This window comes from Mustelus asterias, chromosome 6 (genome assembly GCF_964213995.1).
Source record: "Mustelus asterias chromosome 6, sMusAst1.hap1.1, whole genome shotgun sequence".
Lineage (NCBI taxonomy): Eukaryota > Metazoa > Chordata > Chondrichthyes > Carcharhiniformes > Triakidae > Mustelus > Mustelus asterias.
The window spans coordinates 71,039,727-71,057,926 of NC_135806.1; the positions used below are offsets into that span (position 1 = coordinate 71,039,727).

At 41.1% G+C, this 18,200-nt stretch overlaps 1 protein-coding gene across 4 annotated transcripts in view; it reads left to right on the top strand.

Annotated features, from left to right (window-relative positions):
* Positions 1–18,200, top strand: part of LOC144494920 (protein prune homolog 2-like) — a 421,892-nt gene that overhangs the window by 370,757 nt on the left and 32,935 nt on the right. For all 4 annotated transcript variants that reach the window (XM_078214519.1, XM_078214521.1, XM_078214522.1 and 1 more), the window contains 3 exons: positions 4,974–5,105; positions 6,537–6,623; positions 10,748–10,846. In XM_078214519.1, coding sequence (XP_078070645.1) covers positions 4,974–5,105; positions 6,537–6,623; positions 10,748–10,846 — 318 coding nt within the window. The remainder of the gene's footprint in view (positions 1–4,973; positions 5,106–6,536; positions 6,624–10,747; positions 10,847–18,200) is intronic.

The following is an 18,200-nucleotide window of genomic DNA, read 5'->3' on the forward strand; positions in this document are numbered from 1 at the left end:
GACGGGGAGAAGGTGCAGACTCTGCACAGACAATGGTCCGAGCTGGGAATCGGACCCAGTTCCCTGGCGCTTTGAGGCAGCAGTGCTAACAACTGTGCCACCCTTGTGGATTGGGCGATGATGCACAGGTCACCTGATGATGCCTGGAAAGATCCAGCAGCAAAGACATTTAAGTGTTGCTGTCACTTTCAAAGCCACTGGCAGAAGGAAGTCTCCAATCCTACATGGCATCAGGTTTTCACAAAGAATGTGACATATATGATGTACGAGGTCTCTGGACCATTGGAGATGTGCCTGGCACTGCCTCTCACTCCCACTTTTAAGTACAGGACTCTTTAATGATAAATTCTCAGTCTATGTGGATCTCTCTTCCTCGCCCACCTGTTCATACACAGACTCCCCTTGGCCATGTTCCCAGGTGGATCCTCCTGCTGGAGTTGTGCACAGTGACACCTCATCTTCCTCCATTGTCTGAAGACTCTGAGAAACACAGCATTGAGCCGTAGATCCATTAGTCCTTGTGCTTTATCTCTGAAATGGAACATCAAAGACAACAATAGTTAAAGGGTGCAGAAAGGGAAACTCTGATAGACATGATGTGGAGATGCTGGCGTTGGACTGGGGTGGGCACAGTAAGAAGTCTGTCAACACCATGTTAAAGTCCAACAGGTTTATTTGGTAGCACAAGCTTTCAGAGCACTGCTCCTTCATCAGGTGAGATAGGACTTGCCTGATGAAGGAGCAGCGCTCTGAAAGCTTGTGCTACCAAATAAACCTGTTGGACTTTAACCTGGTGTTGACAGACTTCTTATTGATTGACAGACCTATGGGAAATGTGGGGTTCAACAGCATTGGGTGCCTTGATTGCATTTTGCCTGAAGAATCTTTACTCCTGGGACGCTAGCATGTGCTTTGTGAGTGAACACATTTCATTCAACGCTATCAAAGGGAGACAGAACGCAACAGAGTCACATCAAAGTCTCACGTCGACAGAGTGTGAGGTAGGAAATCAACCTTGGAGAGTGAAGGCAATAGTTTTTGCACAGCTACATCATATCTACCATCCCAACAGTAAAGGGCAGTCACGGGTTAACAATGAATGCCATTTATCACTGGCCAAATGGATTCCACTCACTGGCCCATGAGCAAATGAAAGATCGTTGGTATGTCACTTCAAAGAATAGAACACAGCAAACAGTAGTTTAATCATTTAATTCACAACCTAGCGCACAACCCCCCTCCCCTCCCCCACACCCCCCAAAAGGCTCCAGATATCAGTGAGTGGAATCCATTTGGCCAGTAATGAATGGCATTCATTGTTAACCTGTGACTGCCCTTTACTGTTGGGATGGTAGATATGATGTAGCTGTGCAAAAACTATTGCCTTCACTCTCCAAGGTTGATTTCCAACCTCACACTCTGTCGATGTGAGACTTTGATGTGACTCTGTTGCATTCTGTCTCCCTTTGTCTGCAGACTCTCCTATCTCTGATTTCTGACAATGAGGTCCATATAGTCTCTGGACGGTAGGTCATCTGTGACTGATTTTTATTTTGCAGGAGGAATCCCTGCACTCTTTGACTCCTGTCTGCAAAAACTAAAACAGGAACTTTAACATAGTTCCCAATTCCAAAAAGAATTAAGGTCGACCTTTGGTAATCGAAGTGGAGACTGCACGAGTTCTGTAACACTGCTGTCCATAAAGACCAGTTCAGTATGGAGCTGGAGGGCATGAACCAGTCTATCCCAGCAGAGTGGCACTCAGTGCAAAAGGAGTGGCGCAGTGCCATGGCTGATAGGCTATGTATGTTGTACTCATCTCAAGTGTCAAGTAACCCAGGGTCTATCTTGTGCATGCCATTCCTTTTCAAACTAGTTTCAGGCTGATATAATGTCTGGCTGGTGCGATGCAAGATTGGAAGGCATGGGAAGATTTTGGTAGGCAGCTGTTTTAATGACATTCATGATATGCAAATAGTGTTCACACCACCAGGCAGCTGGAAAACTGAGCCACCGTTAACTTGCCATTGGGAGAATTGCTGACTGTTTTTATGCCCATGGATTTTCAACATTTTGGCTCCTGCTAGATTGTCCACAATCACCTGCTGTCTTTTTTTTTATGGAGTAAATTAATTTTTGTAAAGTTTATTTATTAGTGTCACAAGTAGGCTTACATTAACACTGCATTGAAGTTACTGTGAAAATCCCCAAGTCACCACACTTCACCTGCTCGGGTACACTGAGGGAGAATTTAGCATGGCCAATGCACCTAACCAACATGTCTTTCAGCTGTTGGGAGGAAACCCACACAGACATGGGGAGAATCTGCACAGACACTGACCCAAGCTAGGAATCAAACCTGGGGCCCTGGCACTGTGAGGCAACACTGCTAACCACTGTGCCACCGCTTTTTCCATTTTTCTGGAACCAAAAGCAATTGATTTTGTAGAATAAAATAACATGGCATGGACAGAATTCAAATGTAAGATCATCCAATTTTTGTTTTTTGAAAAAAAAAATCATGGAGCAGAATCTTCCCAAAAGCCAGCAGAGTGTTGGTTTAGGAGAGAACCAGTGTGAAGCTGCAGAGTTGGATTTTCTCACTGTACTGAACAACACTCTGTGTGAATCTGGCTTCCCCTTTTAAAATGCACAAGTCAACTGGAGGGGTAGGGCCTAAAGACACCAGCAAAGACAGGAATCCCGAAGTCAAAGAACACCTTGATGTCTGACTTAAGGCTCTTCCCCAAAATCAGAGGAACAACTCCCAAGCACAACACCGTCAGGGAACCTCCCCACCACTTTGCCAATATTGTCTCGGTCCCCATGCCCCAACCCCAACATGCATCAGGCTCTTCTCTCTCCCTCCTCCCACCACCCAATGTTTATGGAGCTCTATCAATGACGCAAAGAGGGGACTGTTCTAGGGTCAGGAACTCCAAATAAGGCTCCCCAGATTGCCTGGCACTGCTATGTTGGCATTGCCCAGCCATGTGCATCACCACCCTGAGATTATACTTCTGCTCCCCTGGCATAGGTCATCATGACAGGTTTTTAAAAAACCAGTAGAGATTCACGCCAGCGTGACATCACGCCAACTGCTGGGTGGGAGGATGGGCATGTGCAGACATTATGGCATTAAGGATGCTAAGTAGATGTTAAATTATTAAAATGTATGAAAATCAGGTTGATGTCCTTCATGGGTGTAAACCTGATCATGTCGCCGACAGGGGCATGGAAGATTTCAAACTGCGGTCTCGTTGGCGCACATCCTGTTTTTAGCAGTCATTACATAAGAACTAGAAGCAGGAGTAGGCAATTCGGCCCCTTGAGACTGCTTCACCATTCAATACGATAATGGCTGATCTTGTCTCTGCCTCAGCTCCACTTTCCTGCCCATTCTCCATAATCTTTCAACCCATTACTAACTAAAAATCTGTCTATCTCCTCTGTCCTAGCATCCACCACACTGAGGAGTGAATTCCACTGATTTATGACCCTTTGAAAGAAGTAGTTTCTCCTCATATCTCTGTTTTAAATCTGCTACCCCTATCCTAAAACTATGAACTCTTGTTCTAGATTGCTCCACGAGAGGAAGCATCTGCTCTACGTCTACTTTGTCAATACCTTAGCATCTTATATACTTCAGTTGGATATCCTCTCATTCTTCTAAACTCTAGAAAGTTTAGTCCTAAACTGCTCAATCTTCCTTCATAAGACAAACCCCTCATCTCTGAAATCAATCTAGTGAACTTCCTCTGAACTGCCTCTAATGCCACTACAACCTTCCTCAAATAAGGGGACCAAAACTGTACACAGTATTCCAGCTGTGGTCTCACAGATGCATTGTATAGTTACAGCAACATTTCCTTATTTTTATACTTTCTTCTTTTGCTTTCCTTATTACCTGCATACTAGTTTTCTGCAACTTGTGCACGAAGGCACCAAGATCCCTCTGCACCGAAGCACCTCGAAGTCTCTCTCCACTTGGATAATGAGTTGCCTTTCCATTTTTCTGACCCAAGTGGTTAACCTCACATTTATCACGTTAAACTCCATCTGCCACATTTTGGCCCACTCATCTAACCTATCTATATCCATTTATAAGTTTCTTGTGTATTGAGATGTAATTTCTCAAACTAGCGTTTAGATATATTTGATCAATATTACTGGAGGAATGCTGTAATATATCTAATGACAGTTGCACTATCATCAGCCCTTCAGTCACAATGTCCTTCAAACCTGCAATAGAAAATAACTAAATAAAAACACTCAACTTTGGAGAAGTCTGAGAGCTAAAAACGTTAAATGGAGATGCTAATTAAATTTCCAGAAAGTGTACCTAAATCTTGTATGCAATATTTTATCAAGTGATTTTGTAGACCGGTTAGCTAATTTGTAAGATGTATATTGCAGATTTTTATTGCAGAGTATTAACCAACAATAAGGAGATTGAAAATCCTTGGGTTTCTTGGGCACCTTTTATTGCAGCTCTAACAGGAGAGCTGAACATAGGCTAACATGCACTCATGTCTGCAGTGGTATTCCTGTGGGACTGCATAAGGAGCATAGCCTCTACATCATTGCTGACCATCACATCAATGTTTATGGAGCTCTATCAATGACGCATACCCTGTTCTGGGATCAGGAACTCCTTATTTGGAAATCTCCACAACTTCAACCTCAAAGGCTTGGTTTGAAATATGATGGCGAATAGACCCTCTGAGAAGAAGGTTTACTCGTCTTTGATTTTCAGCTAACTGAATATGTGGTTTGCTAGAAAACTCAAGTTATGAAGAACATTGTTCCCTAAATTTATGGGTTTCAATTCGAACCTCTTTGTTTCACTAATTACTGTTTTTCTTGGCATGCTTCTAGCATCTGATTTGGTAATTAATCTTGTAACTTTGAGGCAGTTGTTGAATGTAAGTTTTAAAATTCTTTAATATAAAACTATCCTCCTTTGGCCACAGGTATGTGATCAGTACTTTAGAACTTTTGGTAGCTGAGGACTACATGATTATTTATCTGAATGGAGCGACTCCACGACGGAAGATGCCAGGTTTTAGTTGGATGAAAAGGTGCTATCAAATGATTGATAGAAGGCAAGTATTCTTATTCGCATTATAGTAACTTCTCCAGAATGGACTAAGACTCTTCACCCATATCCCCAACCAACAACAATTTGGTGGTTTTCATTTCAGCATACTTTTAACAATCAGAACACCTAAACTCAAGCCCTGAACAAAAACAGCTCGGTGCTAACATTCTCAATTGTATGCAATCACTTCAACCTGAGACCAGGTGAATAGAGCTGTGGTTGCTCATTTTAATGATTGTGATGAAGCAGAAATGCAGTCTGAGCAATATAATGGGCAGTGGTTGTTATAATCCTTCCATTGTTTGGAAGACCAGCCACCAAATTGCACAATGGAAATTAGGTAATCAGTGTTTCTGTGTGAATGAAATTCAATATGATCCCAAACTGAAGCTGAGATTGTATCATCCTTAGATGAAGCAATCTGTCAATGTGCAGGATTATTTATTCAATGCTATACCCGCCATCTCAGTGATCAACTAAAGAGAATCTGATTAGAAGCAGCTTTTCTTGATGTGCAAATGTTATGGATGAAGTCAAAAAATCTTACACCCACTCAAATTTCTTTCTCCAGTATTTATTTTATTCATTTACAGGATGTGGACATCGCTGGTTGGGTCAGTATTTATTGTCCATCCCTAACTGCCCTCCATTTCAGAGGGCATTTGTGTGTTAACCACATTGTATACTATTTTTTTTTACATCCTAATATCTAATTTATTTTGAATAAGCCCAACGTCTTTGCGCCTATGACCTTATTGAAAGCTTTTCACAATTATGTAAATAGTAACCTAGCATTACATGTCAAAATAATAATGTAAAAGCTTGCATTGATGATTGCTATTCTCACTTGAGTACAGTACATAGACTTGAATGTGCAGCATCATCTTTTTCTGACTTGTTCAAAGAGGTCATTTTCTGTGCTTTTGTAACTTCCATTTCAGCTAAGTGTATAGTTTTAAATCTGTGAAATAAGCTGTCAGATCTGGCAGCAAGGTGGCACAGTGGTTAGCACTGCTGCTTCACAGCTCCAGGGACCTGGGTTCAATTCCCGGCTTGGGTCACTGTCTGTGTGGAGTTTGCACGTTTTCTCCGTGTCTACGTGGGTTTCCTCTGTGTGCTCCAGTTTCCTCCCACAGTCCAAAGATGGGTTGATTGGCCATGCTAAATTGCCCCTTAGTGTCCCGAGATGTGTATGTTAGAGAGATTAGCAGGGTAAATGTGTGGGGTTTTGGGGATAGAGCCTGTTATTGGTGCAAACTCGATGGGCCGAATGGCCGCCTCCTGCATTGTAGAGTTTCTATCTCTGTGATTATGAACACTTTATTTAAAGTAATTAACTAGATAAAAACATTTTTTCTGAATATTTGGACGTGGGAAAATAAATGGGTATATGTGTTATTAAGAAGTATGTTACTGAGAGAATTTTTTGATGCAGGTTAAGGAAGAATTTGAAATCATTTATAATTGTGCATCCATCGTGGTTTATCAGGACCATCCTCGCAGTCACTCGGCCTTTCATTAGGTAGGTGATACTGTTCTACTATATGATATTGAGAGGTAGGCTAAGGATAATTGGTGTATAAATGTTCACTTGCCAACCCAAGGACCATGAAACATAGCAGCAAAAGGAAGGTGAGAACTGCCACTTCCACCCCTGTAAATAAGTATGTTTTTTTTTTATAGCACACGTTTTGGGCTAAGCGAAGCAGGAATGTTCCTCCTGGTCACTCAAGAAAATATTTCACTGCCCCTCTGCACACTGATTGACAACTTCTCGCCCCCACATATGACCTCAAGCTTACTTTGCCAGGGAAGAGCCCTAAGGGTTCCCTGCCAGTGGTTTTCCTGTTCAGCAGCTAGCCAGGCTGTCCGACAGAAATTAGAATGAGGATCCTGCTGTTAGAAGCAGAAACAATCAATGATTACAAAAGTAAATTGGATGGGCACTTAGGAAATAAATTGGGATAGAGCGAGGGATTGGGACTGACTGGATTGCTTCTTGGAAAGACGGCTAGGACTCAATGGGCAGAATGACCTCCTTCTGTGCCATTCATGATTATCACTGTAGGACCTCTGTGCCCCCTACCTTGCTGAGTTTCCCACTGCTAGTGTGTTCCATGCACCCTCTGTGTTCACTGAAAATATAGGGGCCATCGTTTCCCAGATTCACTTTAAATTTACCTCCCTTCAAATGCAAATCATGTCTTCTAGTTCTACTGTTCTGAACAAAGTGAAAATACTCACCACAACTTTCAAGTCCCTTTGGAATCCATAAAACGGCAATGATGTTGTCTCTTGACAACTTTTTGAATGAGAAGGTGCTCAATTTGCTTAACATAAGTGATATCCTTTCTGTATGATCAACCCTTTATCCAGAGTGCATGGAACTCTGATGTGACCTGTGCAACCCTTTGAGCTCTTTCCAGCAAGTGTGCCCCCAATATAAACAGGGTAGGCTTAACAGGATTTGTAAAATTATAACTGATAATTATTCATAGTGGTAGAATTATCAGTCATGTCAAACTTTTTTATCGAAGTAGAGTGTATTTCTGCTCCTTCAAGGTCCTGGAAGCAGCGACATTATAAGCTGAAGGGGAATGTACAGAAGCAGGTACATTCCCAAGCTTCAATCCATTCTGTGTAACTGGCCCAAAGCAGAAAACAGATGCACCTACTCAAAATCTAGGGGGAAAAAGAAGGGAGAAACTTAAACCATTGCCAAAATTACTCTGAAAACTAATGGGACTAAAAGCTGACCAGTCCTCTGGATCTGATGGCTTGCATCCCAAGATTGTAAAATAAGTCACAGTAAGTAGTCACAACACCAGGTTAAAGTCCAACAGGTTTATTTGGTAGCACGAGCTTTCAGAGTGCCGCTCCTTCATCAGGTGAATGCCCTCACTTAGGCACTCACCTGATGAAGGAGCTGCGCTCTGAAAGCTCGTACTACCAAATAAACCTGTTGGACTTTAACCTGGTGTTGTGAGACTACTTACTGTGCTTACCCCAGTCCAACGCCAGCAACTCCATATCTTGTAAAAGAAGTCACTGCACCAGTGGTAGATGCATTGGTTGTCAAAATTCCCTAGATTCTGGAGAGGTCCCAGTGGTTTGGAAAACCTCAAATGTAAGAAAGAAAGGAGACAAAACTGTAGGCCATTTAGCCTCAGGCTGTCATTTGGAAAATGCTGAAATCCATTATTAAGGAAGTAGAGTAGGGCACTTGGAAAATCGTGATATGATCAAGCAGAGTCAACATGGTTTTATGAAGGGGAAATTATTTTTGACAAATTTAATTGAGTTCTTTAAGAATGTAATAAGCAGGACGGATTAAGGGGAATGGGGAAATATTGTGTATTTGAAAGACATTCAATAGTTGCTACCTGTTGAAAACTGTACATAACGTATTAGCAAGGATAGAGGACCGTCTGGCTAACAGGAAACAGATTTGGGATAAATGGGTCATTTTCAAATTAGTGTCACAGGGATCAGTGCTGGGGCCTCAACTATTTACAATCTATATTAATGATTTGGAAAAAGGGACCAAGTGTATAATAACTGATAATACAAAGATGGATGGGAAAGCAAGTTGAGGAGGACAAGAAGGGTGGAATTTAATGCCCTTCCAGTGATGGTTCTGGTAGTGGGGGGCTTTTAATCAGGTGGGAGACCCACCACCTTCCTGCCACTTGTCCCAATTAAGTCCATGGCAGGAATTCCTGTCCTATCACTAATTGAGGCCCTTAAGTGGGCAACTAAACTCCACTTAAGAGCCTTATCCCACCATTATTGCTATTACCTGGCAGTGGAGTTGACATGTGGAAAGCTTGAAAAACAAACCCCGGCATGTTTGCTTGCAGGATTCGTCCTTTGTTTAGCAAGCAGTCAGTGCCTATTTAAGGGACCCAACCTTGTGTGTGGGGTGGGGAAGGGGGGCATGGGGAGTGGCAACTGAAAGGAATCACCCCTCCCCTTGCTGTCAACAAACCAACCCCCCAGGATACCCACCTCTCAATTCCCCTCCTATCTCCCCAATGATGATGTTGAGCAAAACACAGTTGCCAGCTTCTGATTGGCTGGCATCTTTCAGTGGGCTGGACCTCTGTTCCAGGGGTCCTTGATCCTGGTGAAGGCCTCCCTTGCCCAGTTAAGTGCCTGACTGGCACTTACTTTGGGCCTTCCTGAAAGTATGCAGCACAGTTCCTGCCAGTTCTTGCTAGCAGGTGAGACACACTTTGCCCCATTAAATGCTGCCCAAAGAGTCTATAGAGAGGTCTAGACGGGTTAAGTGAGTGGCAAACATTTGACAGACTGAGTGTAAAGTGAGAAAATGTGAGGTTGTCCACTTTCGTGGTAAAAATAGAAAAACAGGATATTATTTAAATGGAAAGAGACTGCAGGGGTAGAAAGAAACCTGGGTATCCTTGTACAAGAATCACAACCAGTTATCATGCAGGTATAGCAAGTTAGGAAGGCAAAGTGGGATGTTGGCCTTTATTGCATGGCTGAGTATAAAAGTGAGTAAGTCTTACTGCAGCTATAGAGGGCATTGGTGAAAGTACAGTGTACAGCATTGTTCTCATTTAAGAAGGGGTATATTTGCAGTACTGACAGCTTAGAGAAGGTTCACTAAAATTGAGCAGGTTGGGCTACACTCATTGGAGTACAGAAGAATGAGAGGTGATCTTATCAAAATATAAGATTCTGAAGTGGTTTAACAAATGGCTGCTGAGAGAATATTTTCCCTTTGTGGGGGGAATCCAGAACTTGGGGGTTATGGGGCACACTTTCAAAATGAGGGTGACCTCATTTATGATGGCGATAAGTGGCTTTTTCTTCACTTTAATCATGGAATTCACCACCTTGAGAGAGCCGTGTAGATTAGGTGGCTGAATATAGTCAAGAGTGAGTTAGGTAGAACTTGATTTACAAGGAAATCAGGAGTTATGGGGAGCAGGCAGGAAAGACTATTTATGGCCATAATCAGATCTTCTTGAATGGTGTTGCAGGCTTAAGAGCCCCCAAAATGACCATGCCTGCTCTGATTTCTTCTGAGGCTGTGTTGAGAGCATAGCCTATTAGATGGCGTCCTAAATTTGTACAAATTTGGCTACTGCAAGTGTATCCCTTCTTAAATGAGGACAATGCTGTACACAGTACTCTCTCCAATGCCCTCTGTAGTTGTAGAAAAACTCACTCGCTTTTATAGTCCATCAGCCATGCAATAAATGCCAACATTCCACTTTGCCTTAACTTGCAGTACCTGCATGATAGCTGGTTGTGATTCAAGCATACCCAGATTTATTTTTACCCCAGCATCCTGCAGACTCTCCATTTAAATAATATCTTGTTTTTCTATTTTTACCACCCGAAAGTGGACAACCATTTATTTTCAATGTATAGATTTTACATTGATTTGAAATCATTAGGACAACAATGCAAGGTCAGAAAATTCCCTGAGATGGCCATCAAGCACTTTCGAGATCGAAAAGGAAAAAATGTTCAATCTAAGGACTTGTGGTATTTACCTACTTGCAGGAAAAATAATTTATCTTATAAAATGTTTGGGAAGAGAATGCTCAGTAATGGATATTTAATCTTTATGAATTGAATGATGTAAGAATATATCTGTTTTATTTTCTTCAGTTCGAAGTTCAGTAGTAAGGTAAGATACGTCAGTAGCCTGGCTGAGCTGGAGGAGTTGATTCCCATGCAACATGTTCAAATTCCAGAGACTATAAGACAGTGAGTAATTTATTTCGCATACAGATCATTGATTGGTACTCAAATAACATTAATGCTGAAATCCTAAAAGTCTAACTTGCTTTTTTACAAGCTTTGGTAACTATAATTTTTATGTATCTTATAAATATGTTTGCTTGTGATGCCGAATAGTGTATACATCTATTTTGTATACTCTCAAGTCCATTTAAAATGAATTTGAACAGATTCAAGGTACATTGCTGTATATGGTATCCTGGTAACAGTGGTGAACAATGCATATTTTATCTTCATTAATCATGAGCAGTGTGCTGTAATAGCCAGTATATTTACAAGTAGACCAAATCACAATGTAAAATTTATTCATTTCACTGCATTACTTATTCTCCTCTCAAGTTAATTACTTTTTGAATGCTTCTCAGCTATTTCTGTCTCCTATATCCAGAGTGCTGAACTCCTAAATTTAATTTTCTTGCATTGCCATGGTTTCTGCTTGCTTGTTGTTATAGTTGAAAAAGGTAATCATGGAGCCCTAGTTCGTTCTCAAAGCCTAACTCTATGACGTTGTTTTCGTGGATTCTATTTTGCATCACAAATTAATATTAAAACTAAATGCACCGTGACATCCTGTATCCACTGCCTTTCGCTGTGAAAAAGTGGCTGTGGTAACTGAATTAAGTGCACATTTTGTGTATGGACCTTTAGTGGTAATAACATGCTGAGAACACTTTTGGCTATTAATTTCTTATGCGCATCAGTTATAGCAAAATCAGAACCTTATTCTTCATGACAATCTTTGCTACACTTTTCACAGAGGAAATCTCCCCCTACTCAGTGGACAATTCAGTCACAATCAAAGGAATTGCATTATTGTTTGAATTTATTCCAGTACTAAATCTGTACTTTTAAGAAAACAAGAAGGAAACAATTTGCTAGAAGCTCTAGCACCACAGTACATTCGCACATGGATTTACTGAGTGCAGTGTTAACTGCAAGCATTCTCCCCTACAGGTTGCATATGACATGTTCACAATCTCAACATGGCAATGTAAGAAGAGATTGAGCAAAGATGAGAGCTGTCCCAGAAGGAAAAAATGGGAAATGCTTCCATTCTTTGTCATGTATTTATGAACAAGATAGGTAGAGGTATTAAATCAAATTGCTGCCTGCCCTGTCAACCAGGTTTTGTTGTGTCAGGAGATAAATAACAAGGGAATTGGAAAAGATTTAAAATAAAAGATCATTTTAATGACTTCAGTGTACTGTTAAAGTGTGTGCAGTTATCACTCTTTCCCCATCCAGAAATGATGTTAGTTTGACAACATGAGGGTTAAAAAGCTATATGAATGTTTCCATCACTCTTCAATTGTTTCTATATATTTTATTAGAGGCTATACCTTCAGTTAAAATACTGTAAAGAAGAACTAGAGATCACTGATCATTAGCCATAATTCCTACCTTATAATCTCAAACCATTCATGCATCGTAAACAAATCCTAAATGTTCTTTCTGCATTCATGCAGGGGATCTTGTTGTTTGTGGGGGGAAGAAGTGGTGCAAAGTATTATTTACTGCTAATCCTTAATTGTCCTTGAAAAAGTGGTGGTGAACTGTTGACATGCAGTCCACATGAAGTGCTGTTAGAGAGGAATTTCCAGGATTTTGACCCGGCACCGTTGAAGGAACTGTGATATGTTTCCAAGTCAGGATATTAAGCAGCCCTCGGTTGCCATTCTTCTAGATGATAGAAGTTGTGTGTTTGGAAGGTGCCATTGCAGTGACCGTAGCAAGTTGCTGCAGAGCATCTTGTGTAGCTGGTACAAAGTGCAGCCATGATGCACCATGATGAAGGGAATGAAATTTTGAGGGTGGAAGCAGTGTCAATCAAATGGAATGTTTAGTCCTAATTGATGTCAAGCTTCCTGAGTGTTATTGGTGCTGCACTGAGTCAGACACATGGCGATTATTCCAACATCCTCCTGAATTATGCCCTTTGAATAGTGCTTTGGGGAGTTGAGGTCATAGTCAGAGGTTTACAACATGGAAACAGCCCAACTTGTCCATGCCATCCTTTTTTTTTAAGCCCATATCCCTCTACCCATCTTACCCATGTAACTGTCTAAATGTTTTTTAAAGGACAAAATTGCACCCGCCTTTACTACTACCTCTGGCAGCTTGTTCCAGACACACACTGTGTGAAAAAATTGCCCCTCTGGACTCTTTTGTGTATCTTAAACCCATGCCCTCTAATTTTAGACTCCCCTACCTTTTGGGAAAAGATATTGACTATCTAGCTGATCTGTGCCCCTCATTATTTTATAGACCTCTAAGATCGCCCCACAGCCTCATATGCTCCAGAGGAAAAAGTCCCAGTCTATTCAGCCTCTCCTTATAACTCAATCCATCAAGTCCCGGTAGCATCCTAGTAAATCTTTTCTGCACTCTTTCTAGTTTAATATCCTTTCTATAATAGGGTGACCAGAACTGTACACAGTATTCCAAGTGTGGTCTTACTAATGTCTTGTACAACTTCAAGACGTCCCAACTCCTGTATTCAATGTTCTGAACAATGAAACCAAGCATGCTGAATGCCGCCTTCACCATTCTGTCCACCTGTGACTCCACTCTCAAGGAGCTATGAACATGTACCCCAAGATCTCTTTGTTCTATAACTCTCCCCAATGCCCTACCATTAACTGAGTAAGTCCTGCCCTGGTTCAATCTACCAAAATGCATCACCTCGCATTTATCTAAATTAAACTCCATCTGCCATTCGTCAGCCCACTGGCCCAATTGATCAAGATCCCATTGCAATCGAAGATAACTTTCTTCACTATCCACTACGCCACCAATCTTAGTATCATCTGCAAACTTACTAACCATATCTCCTATATTCTCATCCAAATCATTAATATAAATGACAATGTTGATGATGGATTCAACAATTATAATGCTTTGGAATGTCAAGGAGAGGTGGTTGGACTTCCTCTTATTACAGATAGTCATTGTATGGCATAAATATTGGAACAAAGCATGGCTAGTTCTGGAGTACAAGTTTTCAGTGCAACAGCCAGGACTCCTAGCCCTTTTCGTATCTAGTGTGCTCAAAAATTTCTTAATATCAAGTGGAGTAAATTGAGTTGACTGAAAACTGGCTTCTTTGATGACTCTGATCTCGGGAGGAGGCTGAGATAAATCACCTACTTGACGATTTTGGCTAAAGCTCATTGCAAATGCTTCAGCCTTTCTGCAATCACATGCTGGGCTCATCCATCATTAAGGATGTTGGAAATTTCCTTGTCCTGATACTTTAACTTTCCACCACTATTCACAACTGAATATGGAATGACTGCTGTTTGATAAGGTTTGTAAGCATGCAGTTGCTTAGCTATATCCTTAGCATGCTGTTTAGTTTGCATTTCGTCCTGATCTGTAGTTTCGTCAAGTTGACATTTCGTTTTCAGGCCAATCGGGCAAGGAAACGTCCTGCTGATATCTCCTCCTCTCACCCAGCTAATGTACATGTACTCCTTCATGAACACCATTTAGAAGAAGCACTGAGGGTAGCAAGGGCATAGAATGTACTCTGAATGGGGGATTTCAATGTCTATATTACAAAAAATGGCTCGGTAGTATCAATACTGTCCAAAGCCTGAAGGACAAAATTGCCCAATTGGGCCTGTAGCAAATGGTGAGAGAACAAACCTAAGGGGAGAAACCTACTTGACCTTGTCCTCACTGATCTATCTGTCATGGATGAATATATATCCATCGGTGTATTGACAGGAGTGACCACCCTCTCAGTACTTGTGTAAGTCTTTGTATTTGCACCCTCTATCATGTTGTGTGGCACTATCTGCTAAATGAGATATATTCAGAACAGACCTCGCAGCTCAAAGTTTGGCATCTAAAAGGCATTATGCGCAATTAGGGACAACAACATTTTATTCCATCACAATCTGTAAACTCACGACCAGGCCTATCTCTCACTCTGTCATCTTTTGCGACAAGCCACGAATCTCTGATCATCTGTCTGGATAGGTACAGTTGCCTACAGTACTGCCTCTCCAACATGTTCAGTTAACTCCACCTTCAGAGGCAGATCCCTATGCTGAGGGTATGGCCTCCATTGCCAGTTTGCTCCCCCTCCCTCTGCTCTGGCTTCCTCATGCCTTGGGGCTCTGTCTTTGCTGATGAAGATGTTGATCCTCATGGCTACCAGACCCAAGATTTGAGAATTGTGCTCCTATCATTAGTTGCTGCCTTCCTTGGAGACTGAGCTCCCTCTTGTCATGACCCTGCAATGTCAAGAGGATGATGACCCCTTGCACTACCTGAGCACTTAGAAAAGCTCTCTGCCCACATGATAGCACCAGTGTGCCAATGGCTGAGCATCATTCCTACCCATTCTCCTTTTTATGGGTTTACCTAAGAAGATGGTGCAGCCATGACCAGCCCGCAGCTGTGTTGCAGCACTCGTGACCCTGATCTGTCTCTGACTATGAAACCCATACGCACTAAAATCCCAGACTGCCACTTAATAAACTGACAAAGCTAAAGTGCCTTGTTCCAAAATTGGGTGGGTTCCTTTGATCTTAGCTTCCCCTTCCCTGAGTAAAATTGCTGGCATTGGTGTTATTTTTAGCTCCCACCCACCTCTGCCCCACCCCATCAGGACCTAAGATCTAGCCTGAGGACTTTACGGGGTCAGCTGGGCTGGTTGTGCCTCTGTCATGTCCAAATCGTTGTTTAGGTCATTGCCAGATGATTAGTCCAGTTTTATTTGTTTTATTATCCAGCTTTGTTGTAGCTATTCAACATTAACTCAGTAGGCCACTGTATTTAATAGTAAACCACGTTGTTGTATGGGCTTGGAGTCACATATAGTGTAATGATGACAGATTTCCCTAAAGTATATTCATGCATCAAATAGATTTTATGACAGCTTGGTAATTCCACAATCTTCTTTAATAATGCCAGCTTTTTTATTCCTGATCCACTTATTTGAGTGATGGAAGCAGTAGCACAATGGTGTTGTCACTGGACTAGTAATCCAGAGACCAGAGCTAGACCTGGGGACCCGGGTTCAAATCCTGCCATGACCGATGGTAAATTTGAATTCAATAAAAATCTGTAATTAAAAGTCTTATCATTAAAACCATTGTCGTAAAAACCAATCTGGTTCTCTAATGTCCTTTTTAGGGAAGGAAATCTGCTGTCTGCCCTACATGTAACTCCAGACCCACAGCAATGTGGTTGTCTCATAAATGTCTTCTGAATGGAGTGCAGTTAGGGATGAGCAATAAATGCTGACCCAGTCAGCAACGCTCGCATCCCATTAAATGAATTTAAATCCCCAGCTTCCATAGTAGGATTTGAATTTATGTCTATATTATTAGTGCTGGTCTCTGGATTACTTATCCAGTAATGTAACTAATATGTCATTTCCTTAAAATGCTTATTCTTCCTTGCAGTCTGACTATAGGGATGCCTTCTATGTATTTTGTGGTTTTGGTGTATAAGAAACTGTTAAACAATTGCTTCCTTTCAAACATTAGTAGTTTTGGATACTGACCAGAAATTCAGAGTATTTTCTCCAAACCGCAAAATCTTAGCTTCCTACTGTACTCACTGGGTTTTAGTGGTGTTGAGATCAGCTCCTTTATCTGCATGTTGCCCTGTCCCAAACTGTTCTCTGCTCTTTTTGTGGTATCTGGACACCAAGACACCTGATGTTGATCTTCATACTGTAGTCTTCACATGACGGCTCCTTAATTCTGAGACTCCAGCCCCTTACTGTTTGTTGCCTTTGGCTTTACATTGCCCAAAGATCACAATTACCAGTTTACTGCAAGAGCACTTGATAATCATTGACCTCAAAGTTAGCACCATTTTAAAGTCACTAAAAATAAAATGCAATCTTCATCAATAGTAATCAATCAAATCAGCTGCATTCCCAATTATTTTGTAGAATTTTTATGGGTCAAAGACTTTTAGGAAATGTCATTTCATTCTGCAGTCCATTTACAACCACATCCTCATGTTTGATAAATCTATTTTTTGTATTTTACTTGCCTTTCCTATGCTTTGTTATTATTGTACTATACACAAAAGACAAACTTTAGAGATTTGATTATCTGTCAAATCCTATTACTCTTCAAAAGTGGGTAATGGAGATTCCGTTGTAAAATATAAGTAATTGCTGATTAGACTCTTGAAGGTTCAGTACACTGGCATAAAGAGAAGAATAAAGTATTGAATCGCTAAATAAATAATGAATGACAATATTCTAATTTAGTGGAATAAATAAATCTGACTCAGCCTTTTGAATATTTGGTCAGATTTCATTAGTTGAATGCATTTAAAACAAAAATGTAGCATTTTGTAGGGAGCTTCTGTGAAATACTTCACATCTACAACTTTACAGTTTTAAGGGCTGCAGTGAAAAAGTATTTGATGTCAAACCTGCAGCCTTTCTCATTTGACAAATATAAAACAAATTAATTTACTTGGCATTGTTAAATGGGAGAAATAACTTTGAATTGTTTTAACTAAGTAAGCTACAGGATTCAGTCCCTGAGTAACTCAAACCTGGCAACCTCCAATTCCGTATCCATTCTGCACTGTTAGATACTGACTCATTTTCACAGCCAGTTCTTCAGCTTAGGTTGCTTAGTTTCTGCCCAGATACTCTTTGCCAAACAGTTCAGATTGGTGTTCTGCCCTGCTGCTTTTGAATTTTCCAACTAGGACCCTGCTCTCGCCCTGTGTGGTTTGCTCTCTTGAACTGCTGTCACCACCAGCTGTCACCATGCTTTCCAAAGACCGTTCAACCATGCTAGAAGGGTAAAATGGATCTGGTCAATTAATCCTGAGGCTAAGGTTTCTGTTATAAAATTCGCTTTGCTATCTGTGCACATTTTAAGTCTGCTTTCTGAAGCACTTTTACATTAAGAATTGGATTCCAAAGTGCTGCGACATCTAGGAACAAATTATATTGGCAAGCTTGTAATGCACCCACTAAAATCCTTTCCTGAAAGGGAGATACCCTTTGAAAAGCTCCTTCTATACACCCCATCTTCACAGGCTAAAATCTTTTAAAAATATATGCCTTTGTTACCTGTCTTGCTGTTTTTGTGGGCCAAAACCCATGTTTAGTTTTCTCCCCGATTAGTCATTCCCAGGCTGCATGAGTCATCCTGCTGAGAATTTTAGATATCACAAGTTCCAATTGCTTGAATCATGCATGTTGTATAGTTTTTATTGGATCCAATTTTTGTTCAAGACATCCTGTAAGCTGTGTAGCTGAGAGGACAGTAAGAAGTTTAACAACACCAGGTTAAAGTCCAACAGGTTTATTTGGTAGCAAAAGCTACAA